Source organism: Drosophila mauritiana, chromosome 3R (assembly GCF_004382145.1).
Source record: "Drosophila mauritiana strain mau12 chromosome 3R, ASM438214v1, whole genome shotgun sequence".
In the NCBI taxonomy this organism is placed as follows: Eukaryota; Metazoa; Arthropoda; class Insecta; order Diptera; family Drosophilidae; genus Drosophila; species Drosophila mauritiana.
This window is the reverse complement of record NC_046670.1, coordinates 22,714,996-22,733,871: the sequence shown is the minus strand read 5'-3', so window position 1 is coordinate 22,733,871 and position 18,876 is coordinate 22,714,996. Positions and strand designations below refer to the sequence as shown.

At 41.1% G+C, this 18,876-nt stretch overlaps 3 protein-coding genes across 4 annotated transcripts; all 3 read left to right on the top strand.

Moving 5' to 3' along the window:
• Positions 1-5,625: 5,625 nt before the first annotated feature.
• LOC117145263 lies at positions 5,626-10,368 on the top strand. 2 transcript variants are annotated; one of them, XM_033310848.1, is made up of 3 exons: positions 5,626-5,838; positions 9,531-9,783; positions 9,852-10,368. In XM_033310848.1, exons 2-3 carry the CDS (start codon positions 9,738-9,740, stop codon positions 10,241-10,243), a joined length of 438 nt encoding a protein of 145 aa, XP_033166739.1. In that variant the 5' UTR covers positions 5,626-5,838; positions 9,531-9,737; the 3' UTR covers positions 10,244-10,368. The 2 variants fall into 2 exon arrangements, with proteins under 2 accessions (XP_033166739.1, XP_033166738.1); XM_033310847.1 differs by having other exon boundaries at positions 7,011-9,783.
• Positions 10,369-10,770: 402 nt separating this feature from the next.
• LOC117143680 lies at positions 10,771-12,906 on the top strand. The gene is made up of 2 exons (XM_033308465.1): positions 10,771-11,776; positions 11,891-12,906. Exons 1-2 carry the CDS (start codon positions 10,771-10,773, stop codon positions 12,100-12,102), a joined length of 1,218 nt encoding a protein of 405 aa, XP_033164356.1. The 3' UTR covers positions 12,103-12,906.
• Positions 12,907-13,368: 462 nt separating this feature from the next.
• Positions 13,369-14,048, top strand: LOC117144179 (receptor expression-enhancing protein 5). Its single transcript, XM_033309224.1, is given in 2 exon segments — positions 13,369-13,896; positions 13,899-14,048. Coding segments are annotated over 2 exon segments (522 nt in total). The 5' UTR covers positions 13,369-13,421; the 3' UTR covers positions 13,946-14,048.
• The last annotated feature ends 4,828 nt before the right edge of the window (positions 14,049-18,876 follow it).

Sequence of the window (18,876 nt, the reverse complement as noted above, 5' to 3'; positions counted from 1 at the left end):
GTCCGGTGTTTTTTGTATATCGACTTCGATTTTCAGGGGAAAACCGCAGACATTAGGGCTGTGGGTAAAAGCTTTACAAAATTTATGGCAATCATTGTTGTGGAAATTATAAGCAAATAAATGCAAATTTCAAGAGCGAAACTCATTTGGCAATAATTGAGCAAATGAATTATGCAACGAGCTTCGGCATTTAATAGACATCAGTATCGCTTACTTTCCGGGATATCGCACTGAAAAAAGTTATGTCAAGGAGAAATAATATTTATCTATTATACAGGTGAATAAAATTAAAAAAGCAAACCCGAAATCTTTAATAAGAAGAGATTGGTTTGTGATGTTAATATACTTACTTAAGTTTTGCTTAACTTCTTGTTGAGAGGTTAAATTTCGCTGAGTGTTCGTATGCTACTCACACAATTTCTGACAATTTCCGTTCGCAGCTGTCGGAAAGTTTAGCGAACTAATTGCGATGCCCCCGCCCCATCGGCCGATTCTCGATGCTTGCCTTGTCTAATAATGAAATTAATTAACGGTTAATCAAATTGGCAACTAGAAGCAGTTGGCCAACTGCCATTGGAGCAGCAGAGCCTGCGCAAGTCGTTGGCAAATTGTTTAGCTCAACTTAATTAGCCTCATTTTGGCCATTTGCTATTTTTAGTTGCTTTTAAAATGTTTGCCAACATCTTGGGCGTGGATGCCGGTAGTGGAATGTGTGTCAGCAGTTCCATTTGAGTTGGCTAAATGGCAATTCTCCCGGCAACCATTTAGTTAAAGTTCCGCCCTCATTTTTTTCAAGCCCACCGGCGGCTCAGTGCCATTTGCCTGATCACCTCTGTCATTGTGCCAAATGAACCTTTTGTTTGCCCGCCAGCCGTTGCATACGGGGAGTTGCAACAATTTGCCTGACAATTGTTTAATTATGCAGGACAAACATTAAGCAAAGTGCTGGTGGAGAACTGCAAGTGAACTTTGCATAGTTTCCCAAGGCATTTGGCCAACAAAGGGAAAAGGTAAATAACACTTTTGGCTGGCCTCCGGCGAGACACAGAAGCAGACGACGCAGACGCATTCCTCATTCCATCAGCGCCTTTTTCCACTTCTCCACCGGCCAAAAGGAGCAAACTTTGCACTAAGGAACTTGCTCAGATTTATTTCAATGCTTTCCAGGCCCGAGGCAACGAGCAGCCAGCAAGGACCTTCGGCAGGACGAAGGAGAAGTGCATCAGTTCGCTGCAAAACTATGTCAGTCAGCTGCTGAATTTTCCCTCAACGATTCTCAGCGCTTCCCTTGCCAAGTCTGCCATTATTCGGGCTAAGCGCAAAGAAAAACACATAATAAGTAAAGTGTTTGGGGAAGGGAAGCGGAAATTTATGTTATTTCACCAAGTGGTTGCATACAAATAGCGAATCATTAAATAAGTAAAACATAAGTCAGAAAATAACAAGAACGCATTGCCCAACCTATTGACATATTTTAAAATGCGGGTAAGTATGTGGATAACTAAAAACTTTACCTTTTTCTTTTCCTAAAAATGCATTTTAATTATTATTTTATTTAACTATTGTATTGTTCATTTAAAATTGGCACTCATTGCTTCGAGTGTATCGAGAAAGATACGAGAGGTTTTTTTTGGCACGGAAGATAGTTTTTTATGAAGCTAAAAATTGACTTAAAGTTGCATTCCTTGTTTGCTGCTGGAAGCGCTCTCATATCTGGCAAACATTTAATTTGCAACAGGAGCCGCGTGACGAGATTCTGGCAGCTTCCTCTGCAGGATGATGGGTCCCTTGGCTTTCGCTCAACTCATTTGCATGCAACATGACAACAACATTGAGTCCCTATGACTCGCTGCTTATAAATTATGCTCTTTACTGGCGCTATCACAACCATTCTGCCACTGGCACTCCACTGTTGGCCATCCCAATGGGGATTCAGAATTAAGTCCAACACCATGGATCTACCAAAAAATTTGCATCTGCAGATGAAGTTACACTTTTTTCCGACAAATTTCCGCTTATTCTATTTTTTTTTTTGGTTGCTTTGCGAATTTGACAGCGGACAAAGGAATTGCCTTTTAATTAGGCAACTGTCAACAGTTTTCAGGGCGTTTTCCTCTGGAACTTCAGGCCTCTCAAACTTCTATCAAAATCTCATTAGCACAACGCGTGGCGCAAACCACAAAATGGCTTCTGTGAGTTTCCGGTCTGTGTGTGTTTTTGTGTGTGTTAATATGTGTGTGTGCGTTCTGGATTCTCTGTACTCCATACTCGGTACTCTGTTTTCTGTGGTATTGGTTTCGCTGTGTGTATTTATTTAGCCCGAAATTGCCGAAGCATCAAAACAGGCCGGCCTGTCGAAAGTTGGAGGGCAAAAAAACTTTTTTTAATTAGTTTGCCTGCCATGTTATTGTTTAACCTTTCCTCATTTCTTTTCCCCTTCCTCCCGCACACACACACACATTCAGTTTCCTGTAATTTGGCATCTAATTGCATTAACCAAAGAGAACAAAGTTCGGCCAGGTGTCAGTTGCAATATTGCATTACTCATTCGCCCCGTTCGCCCAATCTAGTTTGCTTGTGAATAATTCTCGTGTTGCCTTTTCGTGTGCGTTTTGCTGGATTTTGGTTGATCGTTGTAGTTGCTCTTGTTTTGTTGATATTTAAAACGAGTAATCAACGTCAGTCGTGTTGGAAAATTGAACTGATGGCCACTGGATGACAGAAACTAACAATGCAGAAAACATGATTGTTTAAATATTCGGAATGCCAATTAGGAAAGAATTCAAAACGTGTTGTAACAAAACTAAAGAAATACTAACATATTTCTTTTAAATATTGTACTACATTTTTAAATAGCTTAATAATGTTTTGTGTTTTATTTAATATTTCCATTTAACTTTAAGCCACACATTTAAAAATTAAATTCGACCTTCTCGCGCTGATGGTGATCTCTTTGAAGGCACGTCGGCTCTGGTTTTGTATAAAAAAAACTCAAATGCGGCAGTAACAACAATTAGAGTTCAGGGAAGCAGAGGGTTTGGTTGGGACTGGGGGGTCAGGGGTCGGAGGTCGCATCCCCTTGGGCGATGCGGCAGTGGGAACAGCGCAATTTGCGAGCCACAAAATGTCTAAGGTAATCACTAGCCGCAAATGGTTGTTGTTTCTGCTCTTTGCTCCGCTTGTTGTATTTTTATTGTGCATTATACGGAAATTGACAATGAAATTTTCCTCTTATTGTTGCTACCAACTTAAAAATAGCAAAAAGAAAACAGGCAAAGGGCCGCACAAAATTCGACTTCGAATGCCACTTGAGAATTTAATAAAAGAACAAAAAAAAAAGAAAGTGGCAGAGAATGGCAATGAAAATGGAAGATACAGCAGGAAAACTTGGAATTGTTGTGCACAAGTGCCGGTTAAATATTTTAGGCAAATGCCTCAACCTCTGAGCCCCAAACTCCGTTCTGGCCTCAAAGAATCTGACGAGTTGCCGGGCCAAAATAAATCAGCTGGGGCGTAGGCACTTGAGTTGATTTATGGCAATGACTGCTGGGGGCAGAAGCCTCATCATGGCATAGAATCATCAGGTTAGGTGGTTCCACATTTCCAAATTGCCTCGAGCCCAGTTTTGGAGCTTCCTCAGACATTGACAATATCTGTGCAACCCGAAAAAAATGGTTAAAGTGTAATTAAAAGTGTAATATAAAAAATGATTTAAAACCATTTGTATTATTTAGTTGAAAATTTTGCTAGTTTTAAATCCTCAGTGTGCTTAAAAAATGAATGAAAGACCATTTTTCCTTGTTTTACAGTTGAAGACTCAACGCCTTTCAGTTCTCAGACACAGACAATTCTCGACTCAACTGCAGTTCATCATTCAACTTGAAAGTTACAGACTCGACCAGTTTGTCAGTCAGGCAATGCAACATTTAGTCAATCTGAGGCTCGCTTTCTTCTTGCCACTTCAAGCCTAAAATTGTCTTTGATATTCAGTAGGCGATTTAGCAGTGGCTTCGGTTTTCCCACTCAGACTCATATTCCTTTTTTGCTGCCCACCTTTTTCTCAACAATTTGGCTATTTGGCCTGTCCGCATTTTAATTACACACTCATTAAAAAAATACAACGAAACAAAATTAATTCTCGCAAGAGTCTAAAAAGGTGGCCCAAATAAGCTTACAAGCTGTCGGCACGTGGAAAAACTTGAGTTCAAGTGGAATCGATGATAACTGGGGTAGTCACGCTTTTTAAATACACTATACAAACTGAAGCTTGTGCAGCTTATATATAAATTCTTAAAGCCTTGAGAAAAAGTTGAAGATTATATAGGTGCGGTTTATAAAAATGGTAGTTTTAGACTTTCAAAACACCTGATCAAAATGTTGAAGTACTCTTAGGAAGAGCAAACAATATATTTATGGCCGCAATTAAAGGTAAATGTCTTTGGTGGGCCACCTGAAAGTAGGCAGCACATTTTAATGAGCCTTGTGTCCCCGAAGACAGAGTCAAATATAATTAAAACAGTGAGTTGTGGACCGATTCCGGTGGCCAGAGGCATTGGGAAATTGTGTCGGCCAGCCACTTTAACTTTTATGGGATGGAATAATGGTAAGTTGGATTTTTTGAGTGATAATATTAAGGTTGGTAGCGTAAAAGCGGAACCCTTTTTCGCAGGCGGCTACAAACATGCAGAAATTTCATTAGTCTAATGTGTTGCATGTCACATCAATGTCAGGCGTTGCACTATGTGCAAACTGCATGTGGCAAATGTGAAAATCCCAAACAAGCTGGATGCAGATGGCCAGGACATCCCGGAGCCACGGATATGTAGACCGGGTTGAGTGTCGTCTGTTTCTGTTTGTGGCTGTCGCTCAGGATTCTTCCCAGCTTGTTGTCACTGTAGTAAAAACAGGCGAATCCAACAGCTTCACCTGCTGCTCCCGTCCCAATTCTTTCGGGTAGTTCCCCCTATTCCTGTAGCCATACGTCTTCGTCATTTCATTGCAGTTGTCAACCCAACAATGCAATGCAAAGTGCCACCACCTCCAACCTCCGACAGCGTGATGCATTGTTGTGCTACATTTGTCATACCCTGTAGTGCGTTCCGAGGGTGTTATGTGCGTCCTTTAGGAGTATCGTTAATAAATTCAGTATTTAAAAGTTACATTAGCAATATTGATTTCTTGCCAAGATACGCGAAATTGGAACACTTGTGACAAGTTTATTTAAACTCACTTTAGGTATATTACCTTAAGGTCTTCCATATTTCACTTATATTCAAAATGTTTTTCTAGCTCCTTGTATCATTAAATGGCTTATAGAGCAGACAAGCAGGATTCGGTGGATTACACACATATATATAGGGAGCGAAACCACCTCCAGGCTGCGGAGCACACGAAATTCCAGAAATTGCAGCCAGGATGAAAGCCAGATATAGATTCATCTTGGTTATGGGCTGGTGGATTAGTTTATAGTACTCTTATGGCTAGACATTTGAAAAATTGAGAATGCATGCAAATCTTATTTGAAATGGTTGTTAAGAGAAATAACTGTCTAAATTAATATTTTACACTTCTCGTTGCGAAATAAAACTAGTTGCTCATCTGAAAATCAAAACATAATTTTAGCTTTCAGTTAAAGTATTTCACTTTGATCCATTTATTGCTGCCACGTTTCGACGCTAACTGACTCAAAACAATTTTGGTGCACACGTGTTTTGGCTGCCATGACGGAATTAAAACCAAAACCAATTGAAATGCGGGGAAAATGGAGGAAATGGCCGCAACTAAAACAAAGGTGCCTGCAGGTGGCTCGACTTTTGGGATGGAATATCTGATATCTGGGTGAGTTCGGCACCGAATCCCTGTTGTCTTTATGGAGCCACGTGCTCGCTTTGCCGGCAGCCGATGCTCACTGGCCGGGAAATTCATGGCCACTTAAATGCTGTAAAATGGACCAAGCTGCCGGCACTAAAAACCAAAAGTTGCTCTACCAAAACTTTAGTTTAGCTTTCATAGACACACAGGCGCACACACCTTGGTCGCTTTTATGGCTCAGAATTTTTTTCTTTTTGCGATTCTCGACATAATTTTTTCTGTTCGGGTCAGTCATAAAAAGTTAAAGTTGAACTTTTTCTAGCCGAACGGGTAGCTAGCGGTAAATCAGTTTTTATTGTGCATAAATTAAAAATGTTCAATTAAAAGCAGATGAAAGAAGAAGTTTCTTGCTGGTTTTTAGTCAGGAACACGTGGCTGGTGGCTCAATTTGAGAACAGTTTTTCCTGGCAAACTTTTTCGGGCTTTGGGAAACAAAAGACTAAAATTATAACAAACTTTCGAACATAGATCAAATGGTTGCTCAACAAAATTTAGTTACGCAAACACGTTAAAATTGCGTGGAAATCGAAATTGAGAACATATGGCTGGCGCACATGTCGTATGTGGAATATTCAAGGCACAACCAATTGTCCCAGCAATTATTTATACATTTGTTGCCGATTAATGCATAATTATTTTCAATAATTAACACAATAAAAAAAACATTGAATTCTGCTTCGAATTACAATTGGTATTTTTTCATCCTGATTCATTTGTGCTGCCATAATCAGTTGCAAACACATTACGCTTTTTATTATCTTCATTAATAATGCAGGTCGAAATCGAACTCGGGCACTTAATTTTGTTTATACGCGTTCATTAAACGCGTTAAGCTTAAATGACTGCCATTTGTTGATTAACAAAAGAAGTGCTTGATCTGTGATATCTGAACAACAGGAAAACGGATATCGCCTGAAAAATATACAAAAATGTGCGTGTTGTTAAAGTTAAAATAATTATTGCACTAAATAATCTTAAAGAATTTTAAATTGCTATATTTTATGAACTCAATTTCAAATAAAACGTGGTCAAATTTGGTAATTAGAATTTTCTTGAGAACTCATCTATATTCGTTTTCTAAAGCTGTCTTACACTTTTTGACATTTTCGAGTCGAAACTAACAAACTATAAAATTCCAGCTGAATATCTGTCAACGAAACGAATGCATGTCCCCAAGGCGATGAAAATCAATTTGCAATGCAGCGTACCAGCAAAAAAGCCGATGGCAAAAGGAAAAATATCTAGAGACACATGCCAAGGCGCACAGCCTTTGCATCTGAATCTGATTCTGCCTCTGCCTCTGCATCTGCATCTGCATCTGAATCTGAATCGGATGGAATCAAGGAGCAGGAATCAGCGAGCAGAAGGAATGCCAAGCAATGCAAATAGCTCTAAATGCATTTGACGATGCTCTGATTTGATTTCGATATCCACCCATCCTCACTGGATGTGGGTGTCTGTGTAGACTTTCCATTTCTGTTCGCGAGCGTAAGTTTTTGCTCCGGGTTTTCGCCAGTTTTCCCAAAGCCAACCTGATTATAATTCGAATGCATCGACTTCTGGCATTGGCAAAAATGTCATTCGAAAGTTGGAAAACCCGAATCTGCTGCCTGCCTGCCAGCTTCCGCTTCCGTTTAATCATTTTCCTTGCTGTTGTTATGCCGTTGGCCTGATTGCCGTCGTTCACTTAGCTGATTGCAGTAGCTATCAAAAATTCGCTGCGACAACGTGTCGTATGCGTGATATTATGCCAGGTCGTGCTCATTCGCACTTGTCTCGCTGGCATCTTCATTCATATTGTGCGCTGCACTGAGAGAAATGTATCAGTGGTATTATGATGTGAAACCAATTTTAGAAAATAAGAAAAAGTGAATGGTATCAATGGGAATTCATGATTTGTTTCTAGTTTTACCTCTAGTATTTTTCATCTCAAGATTTTTTTTGAGTGCATCAAATGAAAAAGAAACAATGAAAAGTGAGGAACCTGAGGAAAAACTTTGTTAATTTTCGAGCAGCTCACGCAATAAAGCAAGCGCAGGCAGCGCATCACGTGCGCATTTAAGTTGCAAGTTACAACGGCAACGTGCCGCTTCCAAAGATACACAGATACCGCACACCCGGCACAAATACACACACACACACAGCCTAGAGATACTCACTCACACCGGGACAAAAACAGGACTAGTTAGCTCATGTCAGTGTAAATTTTACACACAGGCAAAACCTGATGCCGCATACAAAAACCCAAGGCTCTCCGCTCCTCACCTTTTTGCGGTTTATATTCAAGCGCGCGTGTGCAATAAAAAGATATACCCAGTCGGTTATATACCCTGCATAACGGAAGTCGAGGCAAGTTTTTGGCATCCACGGCGGATGCAGGACCAGGAGGCGCGGGGCAGGAGGCAGGTGACTCCACAACGATTGGTGGCAGTCGGGCAGTGGGAAAACACATAGCTGGCTGCGCTGCATAATCAGGCAAAGGCGACGGCGACAACGACAACATTTATCAAATGAAATGCACGTGCCAAGCGTTTGCCTGGCCCGCTTCCGTGTGGCAACCCGTTCGGATGGGATAAGGTCCTTCGAGGTGCCACAGCTCCGGAACTAGCTTGTGCACGAGGGGCGGCAGAGGAGTTGTGCGAAGCTGCAATATATTCACGGGGTGTTTGTGAAAACTCTCGGGTCTTGACAGCACCACTAAATCAAATTAAACACATGAATTTGTTTATGGCGAAGATCTAATAATAATATTAATCACATGGGTACAAGACGTCTTAGTAAATATTACGTTTTAGGGGCCCCTCGATCTGAAAGTATATATTTTCTGGATTATATATGCGCATTTATTGTATGAGTATTTATAAGCCAAATCAGCTGCCAAGTGCAGTGCTTTGCCGTAATTATAATGAGCAAACTTTCTGGCTTTAGTTTCTTTTTAGTGAATTAAATGAGAGAGGTGATATGGCTATGGATGGATGGCTAAATTGTTTGTTGTTGAAGTTTTTCGCATTACGCAAATACCCAACCTGAGATTTAAATTGCACATTCTAAAATCTGTCCTTAAACTAACTAACTTTTATGATGCATGCGAACTCGTAAATAACGAAAAGGGATCATAAAATGTCTTTAAAACTCGATTATAATCCCTTCGACAAGCTGCGACGTCTGCCTTCCTTTTTGGCGCCCCTCCAGAAATTGCATTCCGCTGTCGTGGCAGGATCTGCACCTTGCAACCAAGTGGCTGCCACTGTTGCCACTGCTCCTTCAGCTGCTTAAGTGCCATGCATTGAGATTGAGTTGTTTTCCTTGTAGCCACATCCCCACTTCGCATCGAGGCGCATTCCACTCGAGAAAATCGATGATGATGTCTTGGGTGCTTTTGTTTTTGCAGCCGCACTGCAACTTGAAAATGTTTTGATAAACTAGCTCTCTGGCTATGCAAAGAAGGGAAAAGTGCAGGAAAAGTGAAAAAGATGACGGTAGCGGCAACTTAAATCTGCAACAAATGCAGCAACAATGCCAATTCCACAAGCAGCAGCCTTAGCAGTTGTCAAAACGTTGGGGAATGGAGGGAACAAACTTTTGGGCCAACTGTCGAAAAACAAGCGAGATGAAATTGGTAAAACAATTGTCAATGCGTCAATTTGAATGGATTCCAGATTCAGCAGAAGATGCAGCCTCAGAAGATAAAAACATCAACAAAAACAAGTGTCGAAAGTTTGGCCAAGAAACTTTACCAAAGCAATGCACAAAAATGGTCTAAGTATAGTCCGATTCGGTATACCCAATTTGTATGAAAGTAGTCCTTGAACCAAAAATCTGTAAATACATCGGCAAAACAGTGTGAACTAGCAACAATTTAGAATATGAACTGCATATTTACTATTTGCTCCCTGCTTGGCATCTCTTTCGGTAAGTGGTTTTGAGTACTTTAATTAAGCCTTAACAAACCCAACTCAAACCGTAACTAATCCGAGTAGCTATAGCGATCGAGGCCAACTGTCTGCGGGGTACAGGCCACATGTGGCAGCTGAAGCCACCCACCGGCACAAACAGTTGCAATCGACCGTCATCTCTGGCCCGAAATGGAACATCAATGGGAAAACCAGCAACGTCTGCAGTCGACATTGCAGTAGCTACAATGGGAGCACCCGGTCCGGAGGTTGGAGCAACCTTAGCTGCCCCTCCTGCGGTGTTTCTGGCCAACTACGTCTATGAGTGCGCCAGTCGTCGCACTGCAAGCACTTGCAGCAGACCACCAGGGTCGGAGCCGGAATCGAAGCCGGAACTCGAATCCGGACCGGAGGTGCCTAAGCCCCGAACTGTGACACTGGCAGCCGGCGAACTGGAAGGGTTTGGGCCAACTGAGTGAAAGGGGTTTTGCATGCGATTAGACCAGCTGACGGGACGGGTGATGTTAGCCCGATTTATACATATATACACTGACATATATTTCGTACGGCAATAAAGTTAGCCAAACCAATCCCACTTATCTTAATCAAGTTGGGAAACTCGTGAGATTAGTTACGATTAGTGGTATGTTCTTTTACCGGAATAGCTACAGTTTCGATACTAATTTGTTAATAGATAAACTCGAGATTGGCTTTCTAGCATTTGGCATTGAACTGGGCTTTTTCTAAAGGGGTATGCTTATGACTAGACCAATCGACATTTGTTTTTTTAAAAAACAAATGCAAACATCTGTTTGCATTTATGAGTTTTTTTTTTAAACCGAAAATATAATCAAAGTGACTGTAATCACAGTAACAGCAAGTGTGCTTATATTGCGATAAGACATGCAATAATTATTCAGTTGTAAACTGAAAGCTTTTAAGTTATCAGTGGCTGCTGCTGATCTGTGTAGCTAAGTTTCACCATTTTAGTCTGATTAGGGCAGTCATGGCAGCTTGGCTCACTGCTGAATACCTGGAAGCGGCACTGCGTTGTTATTACCAGAACAACGAACTTCGAGTGGAATCAATGTTTATAAATCCCGCTCTAGGGAAAGGAGAAAACTATGGTGCTATCCTAACACGCATACACCTTGTGTACAGCAGCAAAGTCGAGGAACATCTGATTGCCAAGTCTGTTCTAGAGAATGAAGACGCGGAGACGAGAAAAAAGAAAGCACCATATGATATTTACAATCGGGAACTGGAGATTTACGAGCAGGTGTTGCCAAAATTACAGGAACTAGCCGGTGAGCAACTATGTCCTAAAGTATTCCATATCGATCGTCAAAGAGGAGCACTCATAATGGAAGATCTGACCTACAAGGGATTTGTGATGGCCCCGAGACTTCAGAGATTGGATGAGCAGCATGTCAGTTTGGTTCTTAGGAAGTTGGCCAAAATGCAGGCGGCATCAGCGGTTTTGGAGAGCAATCTTTTGGAAAGAGCCTTCTCTCTCACTAAATACGATAAAGGCTTCTTTAATAGGTATACCGAAAGCTTTAGTGCCTACTTTCTGGGCTGCCTTAAGTCCTGTGCCAATTACCTTAAAACTCAGGCCGGTTATGAACACCATGCTAAACTATTAGACGAACTGGTTCCCTATTATATGGGACTGGGACTCCGCTGTTTTCAGCCCGAGCAGCCGCACATTAATGTTCTTACTCACGGCGACTTGTGGACAAACAACATGATGTTCAAATACGAGGCGGGCGTGCCGAGCGATGTCCTTCTGATTGACTTCCAGTACGCGTTCTGGGGTTCGCCCACCCTGGACATCCATCATCTGCTCAACACGTCGGCTGTGGAGCAAGTGCGGAGTGAGCTGCAAATGAAGATGAGAGGTGTCTATCACGATGTCTTCGTGGGGGAGCTGCAGAGACTTGGCATCAAAGGTCAAAGGTTGCCCAGTCGAAAGCAGTTTCACCTGGAGTCAGAGCAAAAACGGTTTTACGGTGGGTAAACTTAATTTCTGCCAGATTAGAAAATTAATATGCAAACAAAATATATATACCTCCGAGTTTTTCGTACTTCTTAAAGCAATAAAGTGATAATCTATATTCCTTCAGCTGTTCATTGTGGCCTGCTGCTGCTACCTGTGCTGCTAAACACCGATGAAACTGATGCGGATTTCGCCGCCCTTCTTTCGGATTCGCCGCGTGGAATGAATATGAAACGGCGGCTGTATCTCAACCCTGGCATCCAGGACTCTATTAAGCAAATGGTGAAGCAATTCGAGCTGGAAGGGCTCCTGGATCCGTGGCAATACGAAGGCCTCTGAACCTGGTGGAAGCGGATTTTCAGCTTTTTTCATAAACTCCCCCCATTAGACATTTCAATTAGACGAGCTAATAAACATAAAACATGGCAGCCACAGCCGCAGGCATTTTAAAGCCAGCCGTCAGAAGCTTTTGAATTATGAACCGAGTTGGAACTCGTGGAAAATATAAGGAGAAAAAGGCCGAAACGAAAACACATTCAGCTGGCCTAGACAAAAGCGCAACACATTTAGCTGCTGTGGAAATGGAAAAATGGAAAGTCGGAGGCGGCGAATGGAGGGGCGAGAATAGTTACACACATTTTTTGAATTGTTTAGCATTTTGAATGAGTGAATGAATGGAAGCCATGCGGAGCTGTGAGTGCGTGTCTGCCGCAGAAAATGGTTCTGAAAAGAAATGGAAAATGTGAATTTTGATGTGGATGTGGATAAACGAAAAGTCGGACTAAATGGGGTATTCTGCGCGTGCTCCTGGCCTCTGCCTAATTAAAACTTTGGCGCGAAATGGTGGGCCAAGCTGTTGGAAAATAACAAAATTATGACGTGTTTGCCGCTGGAGCTGCTTTTTTCACAACTGCATTAAAGCTGAGTGCAATTAGGCTAAGCTATGCCATTTAGCCCGGCCTGCGCCAAAAACTAGGCAACAGTTTATTATACTTAATGGAGAAGAGGAAAACCGGTGCAATTTCTATAAGAAAAACAAGAATTGAGATGATTCAAAAATATTAATTTTTAAATGTTCTATACAGGATACTATACAAACATTGTTAAAAAAAATTTCTCTACCATTACCAATTCTTGGTTTTTACGCATGATTATAATAATTATAATGTTATAAATTATATTATAAATTATTATAATTTATAATATCGGCATAATAAATTTTTGGGAAAAATAGGCACCTAAAAGCGTATTTAACTGAAAACTTTGCTAAAAAGTGACGTACATTTATCTGGTACACATTTTTTTACAGCTAAAATCCCCGACAAACAGCAAATAACATTTTATAGATATTTTAAAAGAAAAATTTTTTTTTCAAAAATTTCGATTTTTTAATAGGGAAGACACCGTAAAAAATTAAAAAAAAAAAATTTTTTTTATTTTAAATTTTAATGCAGTTTTGTTTAGGAATTTTTTCTGAGCTCATCGAGTTATAACATCCCATAAGTATCCCAATTTCGATTACGTTTTGCGCCCTTTTAACTTAATTTGAGGTCGTTTTTGTAATGCAAACAAACAAAAATCTACTGGCATTTAGAAAGCCGGCGGCGTCACACCATTTTGATTGACAATTAAATAAATTTAAATACAATTTGTGCAAAATGGCCGCCCAGGTTACTCAGGTACAGCGGTTCTTCAATGGCTACAAGCAGGATGTGAACCGAACACTGCGGGATGCGTCCAAGCCGTGGACCAAAGCCTTTGATAGCCTGGAGGAGAAGACCGGCATGGACAGGGTGAATATTTTCGTGGGTAGTGTTTTGTTTTGCGCCTTCTACCTGGTCTTTGGCTGGTGCGCCCAACTACTGTGCAATATCATTGGGGTTCTGTACCCCTCATATATTTCCATACATGGCATCGAGTCAAGCACAAAGCAGGACGACATCAGGTGGCTGATCTACTGGGTCACCTTTGGCATCTTCACTGTGATTGAGTTCTATCCGAATCTGCTAACTTCGATGATTCCCTTCTACTGGCTGCTGAAGTGTACTTTCCTCATCTGGTGCATGCTGCCCACCGAACGGAATGGTTCTACCATTATCTACCACAAGCTGGTGCGACCCTACCTACTGAAACTTCCGAACCCGTCGACAGGATGTCCGCCGGAGTGCCAAAGGACGTCTAGAATGGACTAGCACGGACTAGCTCCATGCATTTGGCTTGGGGCCTGCACAACAACATCACCTCTTATCGGTTACATTTTGCAATAAATTTTAATTCTGTTTTTATTTTCTTGTTGGAAGGAGCATCAGTGGTCGCTGAACCATAACAAATCTACATTTGTTAAAGGTAAAAATTAAATCTCACTACCACTTTTAGTGGAATCGAATTTAAACACGAACAGGGATTCCGGCACAGAACGGCACTTCCATCCTTTAAGTGACATTCGAAAAGAAGTAATATCTTTTAAAAGTTTCACAGTGATAATGTATGGGAATAAAAGTCTACAAAGTCTATGCCTAATGCAAGCAATTTACCGACTTTGTGCCATTTTGCAGGTGTGCGTGGAATTGTGTCTGTGTGTGTGTACCTCCTTGTGTGTATGAGTTTGATATCTCACTAAGAGAGGTCCTTGAATGCGAAATAAATGTTGCGCGTAAAAAGCACACATATTTTGTCGCTGCTCATTGTTCTTTTTCCGGTGCTTACTCGAGTCAATTTTAGTTTTTTTATGTGCCAGTGCTATTTGTCAAATATTTACAGAATAATAAACATGATGCAAAAATGACAAGTTATGCAACTCGAAAAAATGCATCAATAACATTTGAAATATTTTACATCGCGTCATAATAATATTTAATAAATATTGTTTTGCATATTTTGAACTTATCACTTAAATTGCTTTCAATATTTCATTCGCTTACATGAATTCGCACTTGAAAAAGGTGAAAATATGGATTAAATTTAATGGAACCGTGATTACTTACTGCAGTTTTTTCATTATTGTCTTTAGTTAAACTTGCAATGTAATGTAATGTAATGTTTGTTCAAATGAAAATACGAGCTTGTTGCATTTTCCTCAATTTAAAATGCCAGCATGTAAGCATGCTGAATTTTTTATAGAAAACAGTTTTTACTTTTAACCCATGAGCTTTATGTGATATCATTTTTACGTGCGATTGCATTATCCTGACTGGCAGAGTGGGAATTTCGTATTTACCTTGTTTAATTGTATTTTTGCTGAAATGACAAGTTCAGGCTGGAAAACTTTCTATGCCAGAGAGCCAAAATTTGATTTTAGCCATTCCATAGATTAAAACTTTGGTTTGCCCGGAGCACAACTGGGCAAAAAAGAAACAAAATAAAAATCAAAGTTTGCTGGTCGCTGGAGGGGTGGAGTGAAAATATTAAAATTGCTGTCCAGCCATGGCCAGGATTTATTTTCTTAATCCAAATAATGTCAAAAAGCCACAAACAGGCGACAGCCACATAAAACAACTTAGCAAATGAGCACACACACACACACACTCGCATGAGGGGAAAACCCGAAGAAAAATGTAATTTATTGTTATTACGAAAATAAATAAGAAAGGCAAGAACACAGCAAGGACCGAAATGAATCTGGGGGCTGGAGGAGGCGTGGCAACGCCCACCTCACACACACACAAACACACATAAACACACACCCAGATTCATGTGGCAATGCTGCAATGCTGAAATTGTGGCAAATAAAAGCGAAGAAATTAAGCAACTGACCGCTGGCAAATAAACCTGAAAAAAGTGGAACACAGACAAAGAAAAAGCACAAGAAATGGCAAAGGCAGCCATTTTATATGCCATTACATTGTAAATAAAGTATTGTTTATTCCTGCGTGTGTGTGTGCGTATGTTTAGTGAACTATAACAAGTGGATTTATGTGAAGCCGAACTTGTGCCAATACCACATTTACTTAATAACCCAGCAGCCAAACTCAGGTCAGGATTTATTTGTCACCGGTTGGGCGGAAAACAACTTATTTGGTATTAGCGAACTGATTTTTCGAATGGGGAAAGTAGCTTTTAATCCAATCAACTCGATACCACACACAGAAAGCCGGAAAAAAAGGCAGTGGCAAATGTTTTTCCGCAAATTGCATAACTTCATCAGTTGCACTTTCAATCGCTTGCAACATTGTAATGCATATTTAGCTTACAACTTCCCTGCCGCTCCGTACAGCATGACCGGAAAATTTCAATTTATCTGCAACCAGCTCAGCCATCGAGTTGATTTCGCCCGGCCGGATAACCCTTCGGGTCAAGTGTGAGTAATTGCCGCAGTTAGGCCGATCCGGGCGAAAGGAACCTGAGCAGGCAAATGAAATTTCCATGAGTCGAAGGGCCAAGCTTTAAAAATAGCTGCCTCCAGGGGAAAATGGGAAAAGCGCTTGTTTTCCCATGTATTTTCTGCTGCTCAGTTGAGCATGTGCTCTGTGTGTAAGTGTGTGTGTGTGTGTGTGAGCAGGAGGTCAGGCAACACTTGACTAAACATTTTCATTTTGGCCAAGAGTGGCCAGAAGTCAATGAATTTTGCCACATGGCGTATGCTTGATGTTGCGTGTTGTGTTTTTCTGGCGCCAAATGATTTCATTAAGTGCGAACAACAACACGCTGCGAAATCAATAAATCGAAGTTCCAATGCCTTGAATATCAATACCATTATATAGTGAAAGACGCATTTTTAATTAAGATTTACGTTTATAGCCTTTTGATTTCTTCAATTATGGTAAAGTATCTTATTGAAATGTAATACTCCCCAAACACGCCTATGCAGTTTAATTGCCATGAAAATAGAATTATCATTTTAATTATAATCAAATATTGATAAAGCAATAAGTGATTTTCCCCATGCCGGACAAAGTCAAAAGTCGTGACCTCCTGAGGGAAAGGGCGGCGTCAATGACACACGGAATGCGACATACATTTCGAGCAAAAATGTAATTTATTCAGTGCTGGAAGCTGAAAGCTGGAGCCGAAACAAAGACACTTGCCACGCCCCAACAAAGCCCACATAATGAAAGACAAACAAAGCATTCTTTTAGGCGCCGCTGCAGCTGTTTGACATGGATAGCTGTCTTCTCTGGGTGTGTCAAAGTTCAAAGGACGAGGCGTAAGAATTAAAACGGATTAGTTGAGCAACGACACAGGGAACGACCAGCCAACGGCCCCGATCCATCATCTTGGCACCAAGGGGTTAATGTCCTAATTGCATTAACGGTGTGCGTCCGAGTCTCCAGTTAAATCCATTTTCCAGACAGTTATTGAGAACTTATTAGCCTGCAGGCCAGGAAAATTGTGTAAGCAGCAAGGACACTTCGATATTCCTTGGCTAAGCCAACATGTAAGTAAGTCTACAACTTGTTAATCGAGTGGAAGGTAGATTAATTTGATATTTACTAAATAAATAACTACTGAATCGAATTGCTCTATTTAAAATGGAATTTAATTGGTGCCAGATATCTTCGGGATATAATTGGAAAATGTGAAATGGCTGTGGAATTAATAATTGAAATGCCTACATTGCTTTACAATCGCTGTAACAAGTATGCCACCTAAAGGAACTCTAAGAGCACTGGCCAGTAAACAAATTCCTTCGAAGAGAGGAATTTTTTTTTCTCTCAGAGGGAGAGAGAGAGAGTGGGCGAGAGTATGTGTTCATCCATTCTCACTGGTTCTCTCTGCAAGAAAGCTTTGTCTTACAGCTTTTAACTCTCTCCGCTCAAAGGATGCTGTGCGAAAAGGGCTCAAGCTCTGACCGCATGAGCCCCACCATTGAGTCCTTATTGAGTTAAGCACTCTTCACACTTGATATCCTTTTGCATTGCTCTTGGTTGTTGTGTGTGTGCTAGCCCACTTCGCTTAAATTTCATTTTCCTATGTCTTCAGCATTAGGCAGCAAATTCCTTCTTTCTCTGGCCCACAATTCTGTTTTTGTTGCCACTTCATTTTGGCCCGATGAGAGCAAAAAGAACCTTCACAGCCCGTTTGCCTTTGTTTTTTATCTTGATGTTTGCCCTGCCTTGGATTACCCGTTTGCTTTCTGCTCCTTATCTCTGCCCCTTTTTTTTTTGCTCATCTCTTGGATCTGTTTTTGTTTTTATTGAACAGCGCTTTCATTGTTTGATTTTTGTCAACGCTTCCCTGGCTGGGCTTCACTTTTCTTACATAAGTGCTCGTCCTTTGGTCCTGCTAACTTGGCCAAGATGGGTTCGCTCGGAGACTGTGTGCCATTTGTTTCTGCATCCTGCGTGTTTGATTCCTTTTCCTTTTTTTGTTTCTTGTTATTTGGCTTAGCCAGTGGCCATTGTTCATTTCTCGGTTAGTTGGTCTTTTAATCGCCTTGCTTAGTTATCCTGCCAAATGATTTTAGCCGTCTTTAGCCGGGCTTTTCATTTCAATTAGTCGGAGAGCATTGCTTAAAGTGCCTTGCGTGTCCGGCTAGTCCTGCCGACTTAATCCGCGTGCTGATGCCTTGCGTTTGAGTTATTAGGTTAATATTTAATTGACATTTTCCCAGCTCAAAGTCAGGGTAGCTACTTTATTATTTCTGCCTAGGCTTAGATGCTCAACGTGCCGGGACTTTGTTTTATCGCCATTGATACGCTAATTACCAGCGATAATTTATCAAACACAGCGCACACATGCTCTCACGTTCGCCAAACTGCTAAAAATTCAGCTGCAGTGGCAAAAATTGCTACTTAATTATCGCATCCTTTGTGCCACACCCATCCCATCCCTCTGCAATCCTTCGTCATCCATCCTTGGCTCATCCTCGTCGTCAATGTCACGACTGCATGCCGCCGTTTTCCCCTCACTTGGGGTAACTTTACAATTAACTACTAATTGCTCATACGCCACGTTGCCCGGATAGAACAAAGTCAGGTGTGCGTGGCGGCAGCAGTTTTCCCTCCCCTTCCCACCCCTCGTATTTTTCTTTGCACGCCTTTTCCTCTAATTATCCGCGTTGTCACCCACCTGACAGCGTTGTTGTTGTCGCCATCGCTGTCTGGCATTTACTGAATTAAGTTTTAAATTTTTATTAAATGCCTTGGCGCATTTTTCGTTCCCGGCATTCAGCTA

Bases quoted from the DNA above. Each gene is read 5' to 3' on its own strand.
- LOC117145263 (XM_033310848.1), top strand. From the start codon at position 9,738: ATGAACTGCATATTTACTATTTGCTCCCTGCTTGGCATCTCTTTCG. The intron at 9,784-9,851 runs GTAAGTGGTTTT...TAATCCGAGTAG, and splicing joins CCTGCTTGGCATCTCTTTCG to CTATAGCGATCGAGGCCAAC.
- LOC117143680 (XM_033308465.1), top strand. From the start codon at position 10,771: ATGGCAGCTTGGCTCACTGCTGAATACCTGGAAGCGGCACTGCGTTGT. The intron at 11,777-11,890 runs GTGGGTAAACTT...ATATTCCTTCAG, and splicing joins AGAGCAAAAACGGTTTTACG to CTGTTCATTGTGGCCTGCTG.